Genomic DNA, 22,674 nt, shown 5'->3' on the forward strand with positions numbered 1-22,674 from the left:
AATATTTTACTGTATATGTATAGGTAATAAGCAAAATAAAAATATTGGATGTAAATATGAAAAATTACATTGCTTTTCATTATAATAATTTATTCATTTATTTACTTCTTCAAATATCAATACCAGTTACAAAAAATTAAGTGTAGGCTACAATTTTTCTTAATTGGAGCAAGCATCGTAATCATAGTAAAAGAATTCATGAAAAAGCAGCTAAACCTTTATGTATTGTCCGTTAGCCATTCTTATTGGTGAGTCCGATTTTCTGTGCCACATAATTCTTCGTTCCAGTGAATACGCAAACAACATAAAAGAAGTAATTTTGTCCTAATCAAATCCCTTAAAGTAATACTATCATTTCAATAAATTAAATTTTAAATGAGTTTTCCTAAAACAATACGATACCAAATACAGTGGTTCACCCACCAATTGCATTCATGAAAAGTCAGAATCTCAATAGAAAAGGCACACACGAAAGAATCTTCATAGCTTCCTCTCAAACTATTTTAATTTCTTGTTCCTCCTTCTTATCTCTATTAACCAACAAAACTTCCTCCTTTTGGTACTATTATAAAGTATAGTAGAATTATTTTCAAGTTACTATATATAACTGATTAAACATATCCATTACTTGTAATAAAGGCCTCTCAAATCTCTTTGTAAATCCCCCCAACAACAAAAAAAAAACTACTCCATAATCCAACAGAAAAAACTAACCTTCATGTATTATCACACTTTTGCTCTGTTCTTTCTTCTCTTTTCGCTTCCTTCTTTTCCCGCCAGAATACTACAGCAAAACGATCCTTTAACAGAACTCACCGATAATATTCAAAATGCCACGTGGCATGCTTTCGTTAAATTCCTCGATGCCGGAAAAGGTACTCAGGTCACCGGTATGTCTGAGCTCAAAAAATACTTCCAACGATTCGGATATTTATCAATTCCAAATCAAAATTTCACCGATTTTTTCGACGAAGATTTAGAGTCTGCAGTACTAAATTACCAAAAAAACCTCGGTTTAACAGTCACCGGAAAATTAGACGATGAAACTATGAACGAAATTATGTTGCCACGTTGCGGTATGAGCGATTCAGCTCACGATCATGATCACAGTTCGTTATTACATACTACGAAAAATTTCGCGTATTTTTACGGTAGACCTAGGTGGACAAAAACGTCACCTATGATATTATCGTACGCTTTTTCTCCGAATTCGATGATCGATTACATCGATGCATCGGTAATTAAGACCGTTTTTCAACGGTCTTTTTCGCGGTGGTCGTCCGCGATTCCCGTGAATTTCACGGAAGCGGACGATTATTCCACCGCGGATATTAAGATCGGGTTTTATCACGGTGATCACGGTGACGGAGAGCCGTTTGATGGAGTGTTAGGAGTGTTAGCTCATGCTTTTTCGCCGGAAAATGGGAAGTTTCATTTAGATGCAGCTGAAACATGGGCCGTTGATTTTGATGATCAACGGTCAAGAGTTGCAGTTGATTTAGAATCAGTTGTTACCCATGAGATTGGGCATGTACTTGGGCTTGCTCATTCTTCGGTTAAGAATGCAGTAATGTACCCAAGTTTAAGCCCAAGAACGAAGAAAAGGGACTTAAAGCTTGATGACGTGGAAGGGGTCCAGGCTTTATATGGGTCAAACCCGAATTTTAAGTACACGTCATCATTGGAGCATGACATGTCATCATCAAATAGAAGAAGAACTTCAAAGTGGACCAATACTTTTTTTGGGTTGGTGGCTTTGGTGTTTTCATTGTGTTTATGATTTGATTGCTCATGTTTAATTTCTTTTTTAATTATTTTTTGGATGGTTATACTTAATTTACAAGTTAGTGATGGATAAGATGTTGTTGTAAAGATATTTTACACAGGAAAAGAAAGTAAAGAACATTCTTTGATGATGGATTAAAGGTCCTTTTTATATTCTTTGTGAATCATTTCTTGTTAGGTTGAACTATAGAAGGAAGATAAAAGAGTCAAAGAAGAATTGAAAGCTCGTTTACCTTTTTGACTTTAGTGGGAAGTTTTGGTCTTCTGTTTTTTAATTTACTTTTTGATGGAGTGAAAATAGAAACTTAATGGAAAGTTCTCTGTATTTAGTGGGGAATTAGTGGACAGAGGATATTTTATTGGACGATTAATATTTGTATAACAAAGCGAGCAATTTAAATATAGTAGTCAAAAATTAAAGTAAAAATATGTTCATTGATTTGATATAAGCATCACATGCAAGTGAATTTCAATCTTTCTTGCATATTCCGAAATATTATTCTTCATTTCTTTATTGTTCATAACAAGAATTGGTTAATAATAAGATTAGGTTAGTAAGAAAGTCGATGGAAAAAAATAATCTAATTTCAAAGTGAGCGATCTGAACTTCCATCATTAATTAAGTACTAGTTTGCTTAGTTGTTTAGGGAGATAAGTTGGTTTATACTATTAAAAAAACTAAGAAAAGAAATGTATTACGAACAAATTTACGATATTGAAATTGACAAACTATAATATATAGAGATCAGAAAATTTCGACACTTTATTTCTCATTCTGTACATATTGTATTACTATTTAAAGAGACGTGTGCCTCTCTAGCAGCTTAAAAAATATTTTGAAATATTCAAATTGTACCTCAGTACGGTGTTTCTGTGTCTTTTATAGAAATTTTAATGGTATTCCAAAAACAAGTTACCCGCCGGTTTTAAAATTTGCACAAATATTAATTAGATATTTTGACTATTATATTCAAACTCATATATTCTCTATAATGGCAAAACCACATATTGAATGGAAAATGATGCTAGAAAAATAAGACATAAAACTTGTGGCGTGTATTAACATGACTACTGTAACTTGTAAAGGAGAGGTCAACCGTAAACTCATATATTATGTGGAGTTAAGAAAGTGTAGTTACTATTTGTTGTGTTTTGACTTGTTATTTGTTTATATGTGTGAAACTCAGATTGTGAATGTGTTTTTCCGTACTTATTATTACTAATAATTGAATCTATTTTCTTCATTTTAGATTGATTTAGTCGTGTCATAAGAGTAGGAGCCTATGTTTTCTATATAATTAATAGTATGATTTTATGGATTGATCCCTTCGGGCTATTCTATATAGCTTGTCCTATCGAAGATGACCCTTTATTAGGAAAAAAATATGTGCTTCAAATATTCATTCCTAAAGTCGTCAATTTGATGGAAGGAGATTGGGGCTGGCATAAAGACATACTAGTAAAGTGCTCTTTTAGGTAAAGTTTATACAGATGAGGAAGTTAATATTGCTACTTCTAATTGTTAGACTTTAGTTAAAGACCTTTCATCTTCAAAATCAAATCACGCGTCTTCTTCACTTCTTCAACGTCCTATCAAATCCATCACTTATTACAATCACATCATTTTTTCTTCTTTGAAACATTCAACGAAATCGATATAACTTTAACCTTCACAATACCTTATAAAATCCCCGCAAAATGCTTGGCAAGATTGAAATTCGATCTAAAAAGAACTACATTTTGCAATCGAGTGGTGGACTTTACATGAAATTCCTAACAAAGAAAGGACTGAAGTTAAAGACATCTAAAAACATATGTACCTAACACATTAACAACAAACTACAGGGACCGAAACGACGAATTTGAACAAAGACTTTGAACTAAAACCCTAAACCCTAGATCTTACCCAAAACTCTACCATTCTCTTTTGCTTTGGCTCTGTTACGATTTCTCTACAATTCTACAATAATGGCTTCAAGGTGTAGTAGAATTATGAATAGGGCTTCAATTTCTTCAATCAGATCTGCAATTAAACTCAATTCCCAATCAGCTCCTTCTACGACGTCGTTTTCTAGTTTCTCTGCTTCAACCAGATCTACTTCGTCTCCTCTTCGACGTTTCTCCATTTCAAGGTACAATTATTTTACTATGGTTAAATTATTTTTACAGCTTGTTTGGATGGTTGTTATCTATTACTATATTGTATCCTATTGTTACTTAAATTTTATTGTATCATTTCGTTAAATTCTCAGCTGCATATGTTTCAGCTCTACAGTTACTTAGCCAATTATATTTCCGGATATAGTCAAATTACGTTGCATATTTTTAGTTCTATTATTGTACAATGGATACAAAGGGTTCATATAGCTGAACGGACTGATTTGGAATTGGGGCATAGTTGATTGATTGCACTTTTGTGCTCTCAACCTTTCGGAGACAAATAATACTGGGATTAGTTATGCCGATATTATTTCTTATCGATTGTTTTGGTTTGTTGTTTTAAAAATAACACGCATTGCATAATTTTCAAATAGTACTCCCTCCGGTTTATAATTAGTGTCCGCTTACATAATCAAGAAGGAATTAACTTTATTTGATTTAACAAAAAAAAAAAAAAATTCAAGAAGGAATTAACTTTATTTTCTTCTGAATTTACACCTACCGGAGGGAGTACTAAATAGGATGTATAAGTATGAGAATAGTACCGGTATTGTTAATGCCATGGTTTATTATGCATAAGAATAGTACTGAATAGGGTGTGTAAGTAATACTAGTATTAGTTGTGCTAGACTTAAATTTGCAACCATACACTGTACAAATATTTTATGCCAGCACTATTCTACCTAATACACCCTACTAAACGACCACTTACTATGTTTCTGCATTTTTGCAGAATTCCGTCGGAGCTGGGAGGATTGCAGTCAATGTTGCCACTACACAATGCAGTTGCTACAGCGAGGATGACGTCATGCCTGAGCTCAACATCGAGGAGTTGCAGAGCTCTTTCACAGGGTACTCTTTGCTGCACCTCTCCAGACCTCTAGCATTGTTCATTTATTACTCCCCCAAAATGAAAAAGAAGTATGTGCTTGTTCTTACTGTTTGTACATGGTTGTTAATTTATACTTTTCTTTCTTGTGGTATTTGTTTCTATGGATGTTGTAATTGAAATTTAAAATCGAATCTGTTCCTGGAGTAGGAGGAATTTTTTAAATGCTGAAATCACTAACAATTGTTAATATCAAAAGGAAATTCAGTATGGGAGAGATTTCATGAATTTACTTGCAATCAAAACCAGGTCCCTTATGAATACACTATCCAAACGGTAAAAAGGTGACTGTATGTAGAACTGCCGAAGAATGGCAAACCAATATTATCATTACTTGGAATGTACAAAACCATATGAGAGAAATTACCCATACCAAGCAGAATTCGAGTTAGAGTTGCACAGTCTTCAATTGGCTCAATGACTTTGTCAATCTTCCTTATACTGAAACATATAGAGTGCTTTAAAGATGTTTGTGAAATAGTTTAGTATTTTGCCTATTCTGGTGCTCTTCCCTACTTCTCCTATTAAAATGTGCCAGTGTTATTTAGGTAATTAGCTATACCTATATCTTTTGACCAATAGCTCTACCTACACTTCTTTTATTATGTCAGAAGTAGCTATACCTACACCTTGCACCAGCTTCATGTAATTTGAGAAATATTTAGATATGGTGCATCTGTTTCTTGCATTTTGTGTTAAAGATTGGACATATTACGTGGAGAAGGGCAGAAAAGCTCTTGTGGAATGACTTCCCTCCTCCCTTCCTTTTATCATAAAAAATGTGTGGGAGAGTATATCCTATTTAGTAGAAATTGCTGAGGAGTGTGACATATCATCCTTGCCTTACTAGCTCCTTCTAGGCTTCTACATAGGATGAGGCAGACAAGTACCATATAATTTCTTTCACTTTCACAGGTTTGTTATTGTAAGTAGTGACTTACAACAGTAATGGATTCACCGAATAGTGTTTTGTCTGCCCACTTGTACTGCAGAAAAAGAAAGAGGATCCTGAAAGAAATATTTCTTTAATGTGAATTTTAAACCAACATAGTAGAAGTGAGATGGTGAAACCTATTCTTTCTATACATCTATGATCAGAACTATATGGTTGTGCAGCTGTGGTTTTACCTTGTCAAATAATTAAGAACTAGCAATTAACAAGGATGGAACCACAAATTATTTGGCGTGAAAATTTAAATTGGATAAGAACTAGCAATTAACAAGGATGGAACCACAAATTATTTGGCGTGAAAATTTAAATTGGAGCTTTTCATTATTGACTTCTGAAAATTATGTTACTAATCTTTTTTAAAAAGTAAAACAGATCAAGTTGGGTGAAACAGAATAAGTTGTAGAGCCTGTTTGGATTAGCTGAAAAAAATTGGCTTCTTTTTAAGTGCTGAAAGTTATTTTATAAATAAGCAGTTACGTGTTTGGATAAAAGTGCTCAAAGGGTTTTTAGAAGTAAGGGTAGTATTGGAATTAACAGAAAATATAAGGGATAAAAGGGTAAAGTTGTTGACTTGTTTGTCAAATCAAAATGGCTTTTAAGCTAAAAAAATAAGTTGGGTATTGAGCAACTTCTTGGTTTTGGCTTATTTTAAACACTTTTTAACTTAATTTAAGCTGTTTTCTATTTTACCAAACACCCAAATAAGTTAAAAATGGCTTATAAGCTGGTTTGACCAACTTATAAGCCAATCCAAATGGGCTCGTAGTCTTTAGTTGTTGCTAAACACCTATTTTGATGTTAAACACCTACTTTATTCATATTTATAGATATTCATGCAAGTAGAAACTGGGTTTTCTTAAATATTGTTGGTTTCCTCTTCTGGGGAAGGGTGGTGGTGATGGTTGATTGGCCGTAAAGGGTATGTAATGGGATTCTTGAAAAACAGGGGCTTCTGTTGATTAGCCATTAAAGCTCTAAAACTTGCTGGGCTGGCATGGTTTTTCCTCGTGTTAAGCAATTGCAGTCGAAGTTTGTTTGGGCTGAAACCTTTCAGTTCTAATATGAACCAAATATAAATCTTTTCATGCTTGTTCTTCTCTATGTTAGCTAATATATTTACCGAAACTTTGCTTGCAAAAAAATTTGAATATCCTGAACACCCTACCTAGTATAACCAAAATGGGCATATATTTTGAGGTGGAAGGTTTTGATCAGCTATCTGACTGGAATATTTGGTTCCTGCAGGCACATGAGTTTCCAAAAGCATGAAAGAAATAGACTGGGATATGACTGGCCTTCCTATTTTACTTAAGTGCGTTCCTATCTTAGCACCGAGTTTTATCAGCAGTCTTAAGAAAGTAATTAATTGAGTAGGATGGAAATGAATTCTGTTTCGGGCAGTCATTAACCTTCACATGCAATTACTGAATAGTAAAAACTTAAAAAGCTTTCTGAATGAATAAAATTTTATTATCTTGTTGTTGATTATATTGTTTTTACCTAGTTCTCATAGTACCACTTTGGGTAATCTGGAAAACTGTGTTTCTGTATCTGACCATTTAAAAAGGTTGATTTTATGGGTAATGTTCTGAGAATATGGTTCTGGAGCTCCATTGCTTTCAAGTGGTTCCATAGTTTAAGATTCACACTGCAAATTGAAAGCTCATAATCATACCTAAATCATCTGTTAGTGGAATGATTTTCCCATGTTTTAAGCATCTTAGTGGGGGCTCTGCATGGGAGTTAAAGTGAAGATATTGTAAGAGCTGATGTTTAAGTCTTGTGGCGAGACTGTTTAACATTATTAGGAACCATGTCATTTTAGGCCTTTTTTAGGGTAAACACATGATGCGTTCAGCAATACTTAATTAAGTAAATAATCTTCATAGAGCTGATGCCAACTTGCTTGGGATAGAGGAATAGTTTCTTTCATGCTCTCATCCACTATTTTTCTTCCTGTGGTTTGCATTCTTTTCTATCTGTCTGAGAAGCTTTGAAGGGACTTTAAGGTCATGGCAATTCCATATCTGCTGACATATGTATACATACACTTCTAAGTCAATACCAGCATTAATAATACTCCCAAGAATCATAGCAATCTTGACTATGAAAGTGATCTCACCGTTCTTTAGGAAACCCAAATATACAGGTCTATAATGAAATCAGCCGCCAGTCTAGTTTTATCTTTGAGTGTCCCGCTATGACTGATAGATGTAAGTGGAGCCTATTAGGAGAATACAAGGGGCAGACTGAATGTATTAATGATTAATCTTTAACAACTTCATGCATTTTTCTCATAATTTTTTTTATCTTTAACGACTTCAATGCTCTTTGATTTTAAATAATATAGTGTAGAATCCCTTGACCCATTAATCTGGTTAGTGAGATTTTGATCTTTCTTGAAAGGGTTTAGGAAAGTGGGAATATATAGCTGTTGCCTTTCAAATTGTGTCTTGGTGAGTGAAACTTTGATCTTTCTTGGAAGGGTTTAGGAAAGTGGGAAAACATAGCTGTTGCTTTCAAATTGTGTAAGACAAAGTATCAGCTAAGAGGCAACCATTCTTTGACTGTTAACTCTTGGATTCTGTCGAAAAGGAAAACAAAATCCTCCAGGGGTCTGTTTGCATAAAATAATTTTCTGACTTCAGTTGTTTTTATGTTAATCTATTATGCCCCTATTTGACAAAGCCTATTTTGGTAACAAGAATTTTCGTTTTCCCAGATGATACTGAAGGAACGTGAAATTTTTTGCTCTTCAGAAGGAGGTTGTATCTGCTTGAATTTAGCTACGAGATATTTTGCCTTGGCTTTAACCATGTTTTCAGACATGTCCATCTGTTTATTGTAGAGAAAAAGATGCATCAGAGAGCCTCCCCTTTTCTTTTTCAAATACTAGAACACAAATTTGTCTTGTATGTAACACCGTAGGTTAAGTTTTTCTTTTGGTGGCAACTGTATCTGCAATAAAATGTATTTGACTGATTTAAGGACCTAACCTAACCTAACCTAGTTTTGATCTTTGAATGTGTACTTTGACTGTTTATAATTTATCCTGATACGAGTCTTTTGTTGTTTGTGGCAATAGAGCTGGGTCTCTCGGTACCAAGGTGACTTCGATAGCAGATTGTTAAAGAAAGTTGTCAAATCTTTGACTGGAAAGGAAGATTTTGTCCTAGACAAGACAGTTCTGTTTAATGACTGCTCAAACTTTACATAAGTGGTAACAATATTTGATTGTATCAAACTTTCAGCTGGTTTTGCTGTTAATTCTACTTCTGATTCCTCGATTAATCGGGATCTTACTATTGGATAATCATTATTTCTTTGTTGGGCCAATTTGTTATACTGAGAATGGAAGAGTTTTTGTGTTGTAGAACAAAGGGTTTTCCAAAATTTCTTTGTTTGTTCGGTCAATCTGTTATGCTGAGAAGGGAAAGGTTGAGTTAACAGATGTTGAATAATGAAGGTTTCTTGCCAGTTATTTTTTGGCTGTGAACATGATATGTTATCTTTATTATCAAGATGCCAACTACAATGAGTAAACACATACGCATGCAAGCAGCGGAATGGTATTATTGAAGTAGATTAATACATGGGCGAGCACTGAACATGAGCAAAAAGGAGTTGCCCTTACTGGTTCGGTTAAAGTAAAATGGGGAAAATCAAACAATTGGTTTTTAGCTTTTTGCAGCTATAAAGTTTTGCGCCATCAAATTACGTTGTGTACTATTGTGCTTCCAGCAATAGTGTTATATAAGAGGTTACATGCTTTTTGACATGCATAAGCTTTGATATTCATAGGCAAAGTAGTGCGGGTGTGGTGAGAGGCTACATGTATTTAGTGGAATGATTGAGGCGCTAAATGTACTTTTGTTGTCTTCAAGCATAATTAGATCAGGCATTTTAATCTCCTAAATATCATGGCAACTTAGCATTTATCATTGTACTCGTAGTACTGTCACTTGCCAACCAAGCAATGATAGGGATGGAGAATGAACATTCACTCTTTTCTCCATGATAGGTTAGTGTTTCTGTTGGAAGTGTTAATGCATAAACGCACCAATTCAGCAACATGTTTAATCTTCATCTTTACTGTTTAAATATCTACATCTTTTGTCAATAGAGGTTGAAGGTAGGTCATGTTCTTTTTAGCCTTTGTATACGGGGCATCAAGTGCTTTGATTTGTGACACAAAAAAGGATCTACTTATTTCTCGAACAACAGTTCCATGAACCTGGACATCGCCATCATCTTTCTGTCACGTAATAGATGGAATTAGATTTGAGTTTTCCAATTCAATCCAACTCCAACCAGCTCAATCCAACTCCAACCAGCTTCTTTTCTCACTCTTTTCTCCTTCATCTGCTCCCTCATGCCACCAACATCTATCCACTTTCTATGCAATGCGTACATGTTAGACATTAGTACATAGACAAACTCGTTATCACCTTCCAATTCTATCACCTTTGCAGCAGCCACTTCTGCTATCTTTATATCCCCACAAGTGACAGAAGCACCTAGTAATGCCTTCCAAACTAATCCACAGTTTTCAAATCCCAGTTCATATATCATTTTCTCTGCCTTACTCACATCCCCTTCTTGTCCCATTAGCCCTATCATTGAAGAACAATGTTCCGGCATAGGACATATCTCATACTCCTTGACCATCAATTCGAAATACTCATTTGCAGCCTCAAAAGACATTTTGTTATGCCAACATGCAGCCAAGACATTCAAGAATGTAATACCATCCGGTTGTAAATCTTTCACCAATTTCAGCTGCTCAAACAACCGGATCACTTCATCTGAGTTCCCGTTATGAGCATGTCCAGATATAATCGTGTTCCAGGTTATTAGATTCTTCTGAGGGAGCGATCTAAACAGAGCGTCAGCTTCATTCATCTGCCCACATTTAGAATACATGTCAACGACTGCAGTTCCAACAACAATAGTCTCATTCACACCATACTTCACTGTGCAACAATGCATCAACCTTCCCCATGTTATAGCTGCTATATTCGCAATGCCACTTAATATACTTGAAAAGGTGAATTGATCCATGAGAACATTACTAAGATGCATGTTTTGAAAAAACCGCAGAGCTTCTTGTGCTCTGCCTCGGTTTACATATCCTGTGATTATCGAATTCCATGATGATGAATTTGAGCTCGGTATCCTATATAACCTACCAACAGCATCTTCTATGTTACCAAACTGTGCCACACCACTAATTACCTCATTATATGAAACAGTATCAGGTTCAGGCATTTGACGCAAGAAATCAAATGCCTGATCAAGCCTGCTGTTTCTTGCATTTGCTGCAATAACTGAATTCCAAGAAATCGTATCCTTCTCAATCATACTATTAAACACCCTAGTCGATTCTTCAACAGAACCACATTTTCCATACATGTCAATCAAAGAATTTGAACACCACAATGCTACACTCAACACCAAATTTCACAATCTTGGAATGTATTGATTTTCCTAGTTGTACTAAACCAAGTGATCCACATGCCGATAAAACAGCTGTAAAAGAGTACGAATCAGAACAAAGTTCCGATCTTTCCAGCTGAATAAACAAGTTCAGAGCAGCAGTAAACTGCCCAGAACGAACATAACCCGATATCAACGTAGCCCAAGTAACTACATTTGGTTCAGTCATTTCATCAAACAGTTGTTGTGCATTACTCAAAAGCTGAGTTTTCACATAGAAATTGACCAAAGATGTAGTAACAAAGACATTGTTGACATACCCTGATTTTAAAATGTAGCAATGAAGCTGTTCACTATGTGACAACCAACCAAGATTTGTACATGATCGGGTCAAGTGAACCAGAGTATAAGCATTAGGCTTTGAACCAGAGTTTAACATTTGAAAGTCATTAAGCACGGCTATTTCAGAATTAAGGTGATTGGAAATAAATATGTTATTTGAATTAAAGTCATCTTTTTGATGGGTTTTTGTAGTGGTGCTAATGGACTTAGAGAAGAAGGAACAATTTTGCTGCTTTTTGCACAGTTGTTCGATAGAGCATTTCTTGATTAGTTCAAGGTTGATGGATTTCTGGTAATACTTTTGTATGCATAACATTTTGTTTGTAAGATCTTGACATGTAAATAAGTCGAGGAAACTTTGAGCTTGTTCTGTATATGCACATATAACATTTAAATGTCAATCCTTACATAGCATTCCCTTCCCTTTTTTTGCAATTTAGTGACCTTTTAACGAGACCAAAGCTACTCTCTCCGTTCCAGTTTATGTGATATAATTCTACTGAAAGAAAGCTAATATTTTTAAACTTCAAGCATCTAAAATAAGTCATAAATATTTGTGTGACTATCAATAGTTTCATTAAGAGTAAAAGGAGAAGTTTTAAATTAAAGTATTTTTAAATATAAAAACGTATCATTCTTTTTTAGACCAATTAAAAAGAAAAGTATATCACACAAATTGAAACAGAGAGAGTATAAGCTAGCTGACTCGTACAACTAAAAAATATTTCAGAAATTGCTATAAAAAGAACCCTAGGAGAACAGAAGGCACTCCTGATCACAAGAATCAATATACGACGAATTTACTATAACAGGGGGGAACAAAAATACTATTATCGTAGTAAGGCATTCCTTGAAAAACAAATAGCTTGTTCGATTTTTGAGATATCAATAGCCAAAGGATTTGGACGGACGAAACAAACACTAGAAAGAAGATTATCACCACAAATATATGAAGGGAAATTAAAGATAGTAAGTACAATTCTGAGCAAAAGAAATGTGGTAAAAAAGATTAATTTTAAAAAAAGAAAAAGAAAAAAGAAAGACGTCATTATCAAATACTATTATTATCGGTTCCCTATTACAGGAATGAAATGACTGCCATTATTAATTATATATGACCTCTTTGACAAGAACCTTGACAGGTAGATCATTGGAAGAAGATTGGTTGTGTTTCTTATCTGAATGTTAGCTGAAGAGGAAAAGAAAAGCAAAAAAGGAGATACTACCAAATAATTATTTTGGAAAAATAGCTAGAGAAGAAAGAAAGTGTCTTCTTTATTTTTATTTTTCATGCATGCATGCATGAATAGGTAAAGGAAGAAAAGAAGGACAAGTTAAGCCAGACGGATCAGAAATTCTTTATGAACAAAGGCAAAGAAGGAAACTTAAGGCAGAGGGATCAGAATTTCTTTGTGAACAAAGGCGAAGAAGGGCAAATTAAACCAGAGGGGTCGGAATTGTTTTTGTGAACAAAGCCGAAGGAGGGCAAATTCAGCCAGAGAAATATTGGAAATTTCTTCTTTGTGAACAAAGAGAAAACATAATTATGGGATCTTCAAGTAGAAAGAGGGATTTTTTTGAAGATTTTGCAATAATAGGAGGATTAATAGGGGTACAATTCATGTATGCAGGAAATTCAGTGGTTTCTAGTTATCTTATGTCGTTAGGTTTCAAGCCTTCATCTCTCATAATCTTGTCTTCATTGGCCACTTTTCTCATCCTTTGTCCCTTTTCCTTCATGTTTGAAAGGTACTAATTTTCTTTATCTCTTTCTATTTCATTAATTGTCAGATTAATATACTAATTTATTGGCAAACTTTCTTAAGAGTTTTGCCTATGTTTGCATATTAATGTTGCATGCAGGATTCAATGGCCCAGGCAAATGAGTTTGAAGTTATTGATTCAACTATTTCTTATTTCATTTGGAGGGTAATAATTTTTCTTCTTTTGCTCCTTCTCATTGTTCTCCCTCACCCCCACCCACCTCATTTTATTTCCCTTTATTGATGGGAAACGAAAATCATTTGTATGTAATGAAAATTAAAGGATGATTTTAGGAACTAGTTAGTTTAATACGTACTACTTTAATCCAAAGTTCTGGAAATGTCCAAATTTATCCTTCTACGATAAATCTTAGTTTTATCATCCGATATTTACTTCAAGTTGGAGCTAGCTAGGGTCAGGGGCAAACAAATTATAGCATGGTAGAATTAAGATTTTTGGGTATTTTTTATCTATGTTGCTCGGACTCTTCAAAAATATTACTGGACGTATGAAATGTTCCAAACATAGTGCATCTTTGAGGATTGACATCATTTTTAGACATTCCAGCAACATAAATTTTGATCCTGTTGCCTTTTAGTTTTAGCATTGGCTATATCCTATTAGCTCATCAAATTCTTGTTTGTTTGGAAGGGTCACATTATTCCAATCTTTGTTCATGAAGGGAATCAAACTTACTTCACCTGCAATGGCAACAGCTATGCCAAATCTTGCACCAGGACTCATCTTTCTCATTGCTTGGGCTTTTGGGTATTCTACCTTCCAATTTCATTTAACTCTTCTTTTGTGTTTGCATATCAATTTTGCATACAGGAATTAGTGACGGATAACTTCTGTCATTAAACGACAAAAATTCGTTGCAAATTTAACGACGTGATTGGTGACGGATTATCAAAAAAATCTTGTCAGCTACGAGCTATTTAGAGGCAGATTCGTGACAGATTTCGTAGCTAATTCCTGTATTTTTTTTAGTGGTAAGAATGACTAAATATATCTATATGAAACAGAATAAAGGGAAAATAAATCTTGAGTCTTCCCAGCTGAAACAAGTAGCTGAGAGCGACACGAACAATGAGAATTTATATAGCTGATCCTAATTTGCTAAAGATTGAGGCGTTATTATTCTTGTTCCGTACTCTATATTAGTTTCAATCTAGTTTCTATGTGCAGATTAGAGAAAGTGGAGCTAAGATGCAAATACAGCAGAGCTAAAATTGCAGGGACATTATTGTGTGTTACGGGGGCTATATTGATGAGCCTAATGCAAGATAGCACAAAATCCCAAAAAGATTTACCGTCTTCACATCCTGATCACAAGGACAACTTGTTTGACTCAGAGAAGATCAAAGGTTCATTGTACCTCATGGCAGCTATTGTCGTGTTATCGAGCAATATCGTCTTGCAGGTACACAAAATATAAAAATTGAAACGATACAGAGAAGATTACTCAGCAATTTTACTAGTTTAATTCGTCTTTCATGAAGTGTTTATAAAATAATTTGAACTTACAGGCAGCAACACTCGGAAATTTTCCGGCACCAATCTCCTTGTGTGCTATAACTTCACTTATAGGCATGGTATTGACTGGATTTGTACAATTTATTCAACAAGGTTCCTTGGAGATTGGATTGCCCCTCTTAAGTATCCGCGATTTAGTTGGCTACTCAGTATTGGTAATTCATCAATCCCTCGATACTCAACACTTAACATCAATTGTCAGATAGACACTTAAACTGTGGTAGTGACCAGATAGACATATTTACAGCATTAACGTACATAAGTTAAATCGTTGATTTTTTTTTTTTTTTTTCACATTGTGTACTGTTTGTGGTTTATAATAGGCAGGTATTGTTAGTGGAGCATGTGTGAGTTTCAATAATTGGGCAATGAAGAAAAGAGGGCCAGTGTTAGTATCTGTATTTAGTCCTGTTGGAACTGTGTTGACTGTGGTTCTTTCTGCTGTCACATTAAGGGACACAATAACAATTGGAAGGTAAATTAAACACCGTATACATATATGAAATTTTCACTTTAGTTCTTTTTTTCTTCAATTGCATCAAATTTAAACTTAATTAAAATGACTTAACTTCTTAATTTTTGCAGCCTTGCTGGTATGTTTCTGATGTTTACGGGTCTATATTTCGTGCTATGGGCTAAAAGGAAAGAAGGATTTCTAAATAATAATATGTCCAACTCTTCATCAGAAAGTGAGTACGATGTGGAGAAGCCTCTTTTACATTAAATTTCTTCTTATTGCTCCTTGTATTCTGTATATTAATTAGTTTGTGTATATACAATTAGAAATCAACTTAGAGAAAGAGCGAGCGAGCTTGTTTGTAGTAGAAGTAGATATATAATATATAATGTATAGAAAGCTTTATGATAGTTGCAGTTTGAAATATTGCAAGTTCAAATCCTAGTAATGTCTTTTATTTTTGCAGTAGCATGACGGAATATAGCTGACTCTAACATATTTGGGACTGAGGCGTAGTTATTTTTGCAGTAGCATGAAGGAATATGAGAATCAACATGATGTTGCTGTATATCTGGTTCTAAAGCCCCTATTCACTTGACCATAGTTTTATTTTTATTCACTTTTGGAAGCAGAAAATGGTAGATTTTGATCACATATGCAAATGATCTTTTTGTAAAAACTTATATATATAACCTCCGGGACAGGGGATTGGATCAATGATGATATTGTCACAATCAGTACTCCTAGTACATTTTTCTGTTGTTGCTCCATTAGCCTCTTTTTGATAGAAATACGTACCAAGTCATGCTTCAACACAAGGATAATCCTGTTTAAATTATGAAATTACTGGTGTCAAATTCAGCCCCGAAAATATTATCATTCAATTCGTCCAAGTTTGAGCAGATTGGACTGGGTACACACACACGCATATATAAGAACTTGAGCCAATTTGGACAACCTATGTAGTTCGAGATAGTAATAGAAGGTCACTCACTTATGAGTAATGGTCTCTCAAAGTTATTTTTTTTTTTAACAATAAGGTCACCCAACTTTCCCAATATCACTTCAAAAGTCACTCAATTAATATTTGGCTAACAAAATATGACATGACTTTTAATTTAGTCCACATGGATCGAGTTTTAAAGCGTGGTTATGGCGGAATGGAATGTGCCCTATCCCGCGAAGGAGAGGAACCTGTCATGTAAGGAATTTAGGTCAAAACTTTTCGTCACTCGGTTTAGTATAGTAGTAGTTTCAAATCAATGCAAGCCAATGGAAACCCCTCTTTATAGATCGAGACGCGAGTGTAAAGCAAGTGTTTGGGAAGTTGGCCCGACCCCTTTGGTTTATGATAAGAAGAAATCTCGGAGATCATCAAGGCCTACCATATTAATGGGATCTACAGTAGTAAGCCCAAGCCCCGGAAGACAAGTGAGTCTTAATAACATAAGCGAGAATGCCGAGGTCTTGTCAAAGAGACTTTTTTTTTCTCAGTCCACGTGGCAATAAACCCGACCCGATCCAAACCCAAATTAACCTTGTTCTCTCTTAATTAAAATAGAGATTCACTCTCTTTGAAAAAAGATTGACCCGTCATTTCATTAAAATCGTGTTGTCCTTCTCTCGGGCGAAGTCCATAAGAGTTTTCTTAACGACATTAAGTAAATTTTGTTCATGAAGTCTGGCCATCCCTTCTGACCCATAAATCGTACTTCTATCACAGATTGCTAGAACAAATAATTATTCAGAATAGGAGCACCTCGTTTTATCTAATGTTCCGTGCAGCACCGTCGGCATAGTGGTCCATTTTCACATTTAATAATCCCTGTGGGGAAGAGATGAACCCCTTTCTTTGAGTTTTCATAGCTTTTTACTTCAATACACCAGTAGTTTCAAGTTCTGAATTTTTGGTGAGAGCAAAAAGTTTCCATCGTGATTTTTTCCAACTGAATAGAGTTAATAAGGGTTAATTTGAATTACGGGTTTGGGCCGGGTCAGGTCTTATTGCCATGTGGACTGAGAAAAAGAATAAGAAAAAGCCCATCTTGACTAGATTTAATGTCATGTCATATTTTGTTGGCCAAATATTAATTGAGTGACTTTTAATGTGATATAGGGAAAGTTGGGTGATATTGTTGTTAAAAATAAAAAAAAGAAACATGATTTTAAGGATCATTACTCATAGTTGGGTGACTTTGTATGTTACAGCCTCCAAGTAGTTCAAATTGACTTATAAGCAAACATATCAAAACACAAAAGGATGTCTTTTTTTTTTTTTTTTTGAAAAGTTTTACTGTGGCTCTTTTTTGTGAGATAAAAAAGTAGACCCGCATCTTACCCATTTGGATCCACAAATTTTGAGTTTATTCTTTTGTCTCGCAAAAAAGGAGCCTTACACATTTAATGTCAGTTGTATGAGGCACATTTTAAAAAAATTCGTCTTTTTTGGGTATGGTAGGCCAGAGATATGCGTGATAAATAGAAGAAAAATCTTTTGTCAGTTTGATTGGGTTAACTAACCAAATTATGAGCTTTGCCTTTCTTTGATGCTACATAACTTCAAAAATCTATAATATTCAACTGGAAAAATAACATTTTTGTTAACTCGATTCAATTGGATAAGGTGATGTGACACCTCTCTATGGCCAACAATTGTATTTTTCTTTTTTCTCCTTTTTTTTGACATTTTTTCCTCCATTTTCCAATGCAACACAATAATACAGTACTTAAACAAATTAAACTAATAACAAATGCCTCAGCCCACGTAGCATTTGCATTTAAGCCCAACAAACCGTTTCTCTATTCAGCCCAAACCAGCCGTTTCAGTACTCAACCCATGTAGCAGCAGCAATACAAGGCTATTTTTACTCTCCCATCTTTAATGATACAAAATTAATTCTGTCTGGAATGCCTAAAGCCTTTTTTTTTTTTTGTCAAGTCAGATCAGGGTAACATTATGATTTACTATTTGTTTTGTCATTTTTTTCCCGTTTTCCCATTATAAATTGATGAAAACTGTGTTCCATTAGAGCAGATGCCAGGTGCCAACAAGGCTGCAAAGCTTACTCCACTTTATATGGAGCCATGTTAATATAAGTATGTGTGCACAGTAATAAATTACAATACACATAGCTGCACAACTCATGAGAATACACAGTCTTAGTTGATTGACAAACTTATTGTGAAAACATTGGCCAATGGGGCACAACTCATAAAAGTACATAGTCTCAGTTTCCAGAATCATTTCAAGTTGTAACAGGTTAGTAAATCATTTTTCTCATTTTGTGTAATTCTACTTGGTTGTCTTTTGGTTTCTAAGTTGATGTTACACTTGATCTTGTATGTGAACTCACGTTCTAAGCTTTAACTTCAATAATTTGTGAAATTTGTGAATTCATTTATGTTTTTCATAACCTCGCGAAGCGCAGACAGATTTATTAGTATTATACATAGTAAGAGGTGTAGTAGCGTGAGAATAAAATGATGAACCACCAAAGCTTGTGGTGGTCGGGTGGAAGGGATAATATCCCTCCCCCCTAACCAAATATTGGGTTCGAGTTCTGTAAATGGATAAATCTTGGCAGGTAGTATTTCCCTCTTAAATGGCTTTACTCAACGCGTAATCCAATTAATCCGGCCAGCGGATTCCAGATATCGAATGATTATAAAAAATATATAAAATGAGTATCACGGCTTACATTTCTAACCACCGCAAATAAAAACGTGTGTACATTAGAATGCTGAAGCTTTAATATCTAGGCCACGACTATATAATAAGAGCCTTCTTTTTCTTATATAATAGTATTGTTCGGGTCAATTTGTGCACTCGACACATTAATTATTTCATTGAGTACATGTTATCTTTCATCAACATGTATACCAAGTAACGTAATGTTACATCTCGAAAAATTTTCCGTTAATGTACAGCGAATAGACTAACGGAGGGCACGAAGTATAAGATGTTTCAATAAGTAAGAAATAACATTTGATGATCCTAATTGAGATTTCAAAGACATTCGAGGTAAGAGAAGAAAGTTTGCCAAGAAAGGCAAGGTATACGTTATGTATCGGAAGAGATTTACGAGTAACAAGTTAATGGTGACTTAATGATGTCTTGGAGAAGAGTTATAACATCCCTTAGATTGTTAATGAGGTGTTAAACAAGTGTTAAGAAGGTTCCATAAGGATTGGAGATCAAACGAGTCGACGAGAACGAGTTTCGAAAAAAAAATTTGGGCATTATATCAAAGATATCGGTCGTATAAAATATCTTGGCGTATGTTAGGCCGTATATTCCACCCAGAATGGAAGCCCTCTCTGGACCTAATCTACGGCTAGACATACGGTCCATATAAATTATACGGACCATATGTTGGTCCGTAGAACTGAGTCAGGACAGGTTTAAAACTAATATAAGGGACCCAACTTCATTCCATTCATTTCATTTTTCACTCCACACTTCAAGAACCCTCTAGGAAGCTCTCCACACTCATTTCACAAGAAATCAAGAGAAATTTATGATCAACTTCATCAAACCAAGAGAACCAAGTGTAAGAAACTCATTAGGGTTCATCCAAGGCAAGGAATCCCATTGGAAGTGAACTAGGGTTTTGGCTCAAGTGAAGTATTTCCTCAAGGCTCATTCCCACACTATCTAAGGTAAGTTTTATGATCATTCCATGTTGTTTAAGGTATTGAGAATAAACACTTGGATTGTAGAAGGAGATAGAAAATGGGTCATGAATGTGAGAATAGTGGCATTTTTGAATAGTAGTTTGGAATGAGTCATGAATTTGGGAAATGTGGATAATGGAGGTGAATGAAGATTGATGGTTATAATATTGTGAATGTTATTATAGACGTTTGGGAGTTGATATATGATATGAGTAAAGTTGTATAAACAAAGGAAATGCTGCCCAATTTTCTCTAGCTTTAGTTGAGCATGTTAATGTGATCGATTAGCTAATGTCAATACGAACTCTCTTGAAGCTAGAAACGCGGGCATTGAAGGAGAACGATCAAGCGATAGAATAGCTAAACGAAAAGGTATGTAAGGCTAGTCCCTTCCTTCTAAGGCATGACTCCCATGGCATGAATTCTCCTATTTTCCCATGACTTTCTTACATTCCGGCAATTATGAGCCTATGATTAGAAGGAGCTTAACATGAGATACAAAAATGAGATATGTCATGAGCATGATAGTGACGATGATGAGTTAAGTCTAAAGATCCTAATGCTAATGATTCTAACCATGATCCATTGATGTTGTTTATTGTATACACTCACCTTATGTGCCAATGCTTATGAACGCTCCATAATGGAATCAGGGGTTCACGACCTTATGTCACCCTGATAGAGTATAGTCAGTCTTTAAGTTTCTATGCATGCATTATGATGAGTACATGATGATGATATTGCACCGCGCCTATATGGTCGGGGCGGACACCGTTAAGGCGGGCGGCGTATACACCATGTCTAGATGGCATGGGCGCGTACACCGCTAGTGGGCGGCATGAGATGGTTACCAGACGCGGGGAGGCATAGACGCGGGCTAATGATGATCACACCGCACCAATATGGTCGGGCAAACTTATAGATATGCATACATGATATGATGATGTTTATGAAGTAAGTTAGCATGCTTTATTTCTATCAAAATTGAAAGTCAGTTACAGGTTGTCCTTCACTTGATGTCTCCTTATTTCATTGATGTGTTGTTGTTATTTATGCCTTACATACTTAGTACAATGCTCGTACTGACGTCCTTTTCTTTGGACGCTGTGTTCATGCCCACAGGTAGACAGGGAGGTGATCCAGATTCATAGGAGCTATCAACAGACTTTGAGAGCACTCCATTGTTCCGGAGGTGCCATTGTATTATTGTTTTGTGTGTGTGTATATATATATATATATATATATATATATACGTGGGCACGATGGGGTCCTGTCCCGTCCATAAGTCCTAGCACTATGTCTAGTATGGTCTCACGATGTCCTTATTGTATGTATATTATTTTGATAGCCGAAGGGCTTATGTATATAAAGGTAAATATGTTTCAAGTGAAAATGGTTCTCCTATGATTATAAGCATGAGATTAATGAATGAACGCAGGATGAGTACGATGAGTAATAGAATGAGTGGTGCTCGGTGGTTAGCCATAACCCAATGGTCTTTAGTCGCGTGACACGTAATCAATTTTATTGACTACTAAGCCACATTGTTAAGTGCATACCACAAATTATTGTTTCGATCCTCCAAACCAAGTTTACTCATTTTCTTTTTCAATGGAGTATGTTCATTCATAGGCTACGTAAAATAAAATTACTTTAAAATATTGCTTTATTTTGAATTTTCTGTTAGTGTATCCGTACTTATATAGAGGTCGCTAGTAAAATAGTCTTCTTATCTTATAAATTACGTACAATGTGATTTTCTGTGAGTTGATTTGACTGAAGAAATACAACCCTATAATCACGAGAGTTAGAAATAGTCATCCAACCACATTCACTGAATGTAGACGCATATACGTTTTCTATTAATTATCCACTTGATATTCTTTTATTAATTTCCAGACCACAACTATATCAAAAGAAAGTCTGTTTTTTTTTTTTTTTTTTAATTTTTTTTTAATAATGATGTCCGGTCAACATGCACGCATATTGAGCATTTGCTACCTCCATTAGCACAAACTATGTTTTCAACGTTTTTGGGGTTAGTCTCGGGACGAGTTGCAGGGCGTATAAAAAACGCTTTGGGGCTCAACTGAAAGGCGTACAACCTAAAATTTGGGGCTTAAGCCTCGGGCGCAAAGAGTAAGCCCTGGATGTAAAATCATACGCCCCGGGTGTTAAATTTGATTTTTGTTGTTTTAAAAGTATTTTTGCAATAGATCATGATGATCCTGGTGTAATGATATTTATACTTTGTGCTATCATACTTTCATGTCGTAGTGATTTTTCCTTATTTATATATAAATCAATAAAGAAATTCTCATAGAAAATTACACTGCCGGCCATAAATAGTTTTTTAAAATAATTATGCCTGAAATTTATATGATAGTGTTCTAGCACTATGTTCCTAAGGCTATTTTATTCATTTTTTGTCACTGCTCTTACACTTTTTACCCTTCTCCTTCTTTGAAATATATCACAAAAATCAATGCAAATATTAGTTGAGGGTGGGAAGGACTAGTAGATGTGGAGATCGATGATGAAGTGGAAGATGATTTCATTTTAAATATTATCTTGGCTATTATCATTTTTTGTTGTTGTTACCTTTCTCAAATAATAATTATAGTAACTTTTACTATATTATTGGTGATTAATTTGAATTTATGCAGAAAATGAAAATTT

General features: G+C 34.9%; 4 protein-coding genes across 16 annotated transcripts; 3 read left to right on the forward strand and 1 right to left on the reverse strand.

Moving 5' to 3' along the window:
• The first annotated feature begins 445 nt into the window (after positions 1-445).
• LOC132069433 (metalloendoproteinase 1-MMP) lies at positions 446-2,122 on the forward strand. Its single transcript, XM_059462777.1, has one exon. It carries the CDS (start codon positions 719-721, stop codon positions 1,778-1,780), a length of 1,062 nt encoding a protein of 353 aa, XP_059318760.1. The 5' UTR covers positions 446-718; the 3' UTR covers positions 1,781-2,122.
• Positions 2,123-3,653: 1,531 nt separating this feature from the next.
• On the forward strand, positions 3,654-9,122 carry LOC132030357 (protein NONRESPONDING TO OXYLIPINS 2, mitochondrial). Of its 12 annotated transcripts, none has more exons than XM_059419952.1 (5): positions 3,659-3,917; positions 4,679-4,866; positions 7,032-7,098; positions 8,509-8,551; positions 8,872-9,122. In XM_059419952.1, exons 1-2 carry the CDS (start codon positions 3,754-3,756, stop codon positions 4,827-4,829), a joined length of 315 nt encoding a protein of 104 aa, XP_059275935.1. In that variant the 5' UTR covers positions 3,659-3,753; the 3' UTR covers positions 4,830-4,866; positions 7,032-7,098; positions 8,509-8,551; positions 8,872-9,122. The 12 variants fall into 12 exon arrangements, with proteins under 12 accessions (XP_059275939.1, XP_059275938.1, XP_059275935.1 ...); XM_059419959.1 differs by having other exon boundaries at positions 3,662-3,917; positions 4,679-4,797; XM_059419956.1 differs by lacking the exon at positions 7,032-7,098 and having other exon boundaries at positions 3,654-3,917; positions 4,679-4,797.
• Positions 9,123-9,851: 729 nt separating this feature from the next.
• On the reverse strand, positions 9,852-11,921 carry LOC132030359 (putative pentatricopeptide repeat-containing protein At5g47460). Its single transcript, XM_059419960.1, is given in 2 exon segments — positions 9,852-11,216; positions 11,218-11,921. Coding segments are annotated over 2 exon segments (1,818 nt in total). The 5' UTR covers positions 11,881-11,921; the 3' UTR covers positions 9,852-10,061.
• A 716-nt stretch (positions 11,922-12,637) lies between these two features.
• LOC132030360 (WAT1-related protein At5g47470) lies at positions 12,638-16,430 on the forward strand. Of its 2 annotated transcripts, XM_059419963.1 has the most exons (8): positions 12,638-13,313; positions 13,428-13,493; positions 13,980-14,096; positions 14,517-14,751; positions 14,858-15,019; positions 15,188-15,339; positions 15,450-15,553; positions 15,788-16,430. In XM_059419963.1, exons 1-8 carry the CDS (start codon positions 13,111-13,113, stop codon positions 15,793-15,795), a joined length of 1,047 nt encoding a protein of 348 aa, XP_059275946.1. In that variant the 5' UTR covers positions 12,638-13,110; the 3' UTR covers positions 15,796-16,430. The 2 variants fall into 2 exon arrangements, with proteins under 2 accessions (XP_059275946.1, XP_059275944.1); XM_059419961.1 differs by lacking the exon at positions 15,788-16,430 and having other exon boundaries at positions 15,450-15,759.
• Positions 16,431-22,674: the final 6,244 nt, after the last annotated feature.

The sequence above is a fragment of the Lycium ferocissimum genome, chromosome 9 (assembly GCF_029784015.1).
Source record: "Lycium ferocissimum isolate CSIRO_LF1 chromosome 9, AGI_CSIRO_Lferr_CH_V1, whole genome shotgun sequence".
Taxonomy (NCBI): domain Eukaryota; kingdom Viridiplantae; phylum Streptophyta; class Magnoliopsida; order Solanales; family Solanaceae; genus Lycium; species Lycium ferocissimum.

Bases quoted from the DNA above. Each gene is read 5' to 3' on its own strand.
- LOC132069433 (XM_059462777.1), top strand. From the start codon at position 719: ATGTATTATCACACTTTTGCTCTGTTCTTTCTTCTCTTTTCGCTTCCT.
- LOC132030357 (XM_059419952.1), top strand. From the start codon at position 3,754: ATGGCTTCAAGGTGTAGTAGAATTATGAATAGGGCTTCAATTTCTTCA. The intron at 3,918-4,678 runs GTACAATTATTT...GCATTTTTGCAG, and splicing joins CGACGTTTCTCCATTTCAAG to AATTCCGTCGGAGCTGGGAG.
- LOC132030360 (XM_059419961.1), top strand. From the start codon at position 13,111: ATGGGATCTTCAAGTAGAAAGAGGGATTTTTTTGAAGATTTTGCAATA. The intron at 15,020-15,187 runs GTAATTCATCAA...GGTTTATAATAG, and splicing joins TAGTTGGCTACTCAGTATTG to GCAGGTATTGTTAGTGGAGC. The intron at 15,340-15,449 runs GTAAATTAAACA...TAATTTTTGCAG, and splicing joins GACACAATAACAATTGGAAG to CCTTGCTGGTATGTTTCTGA.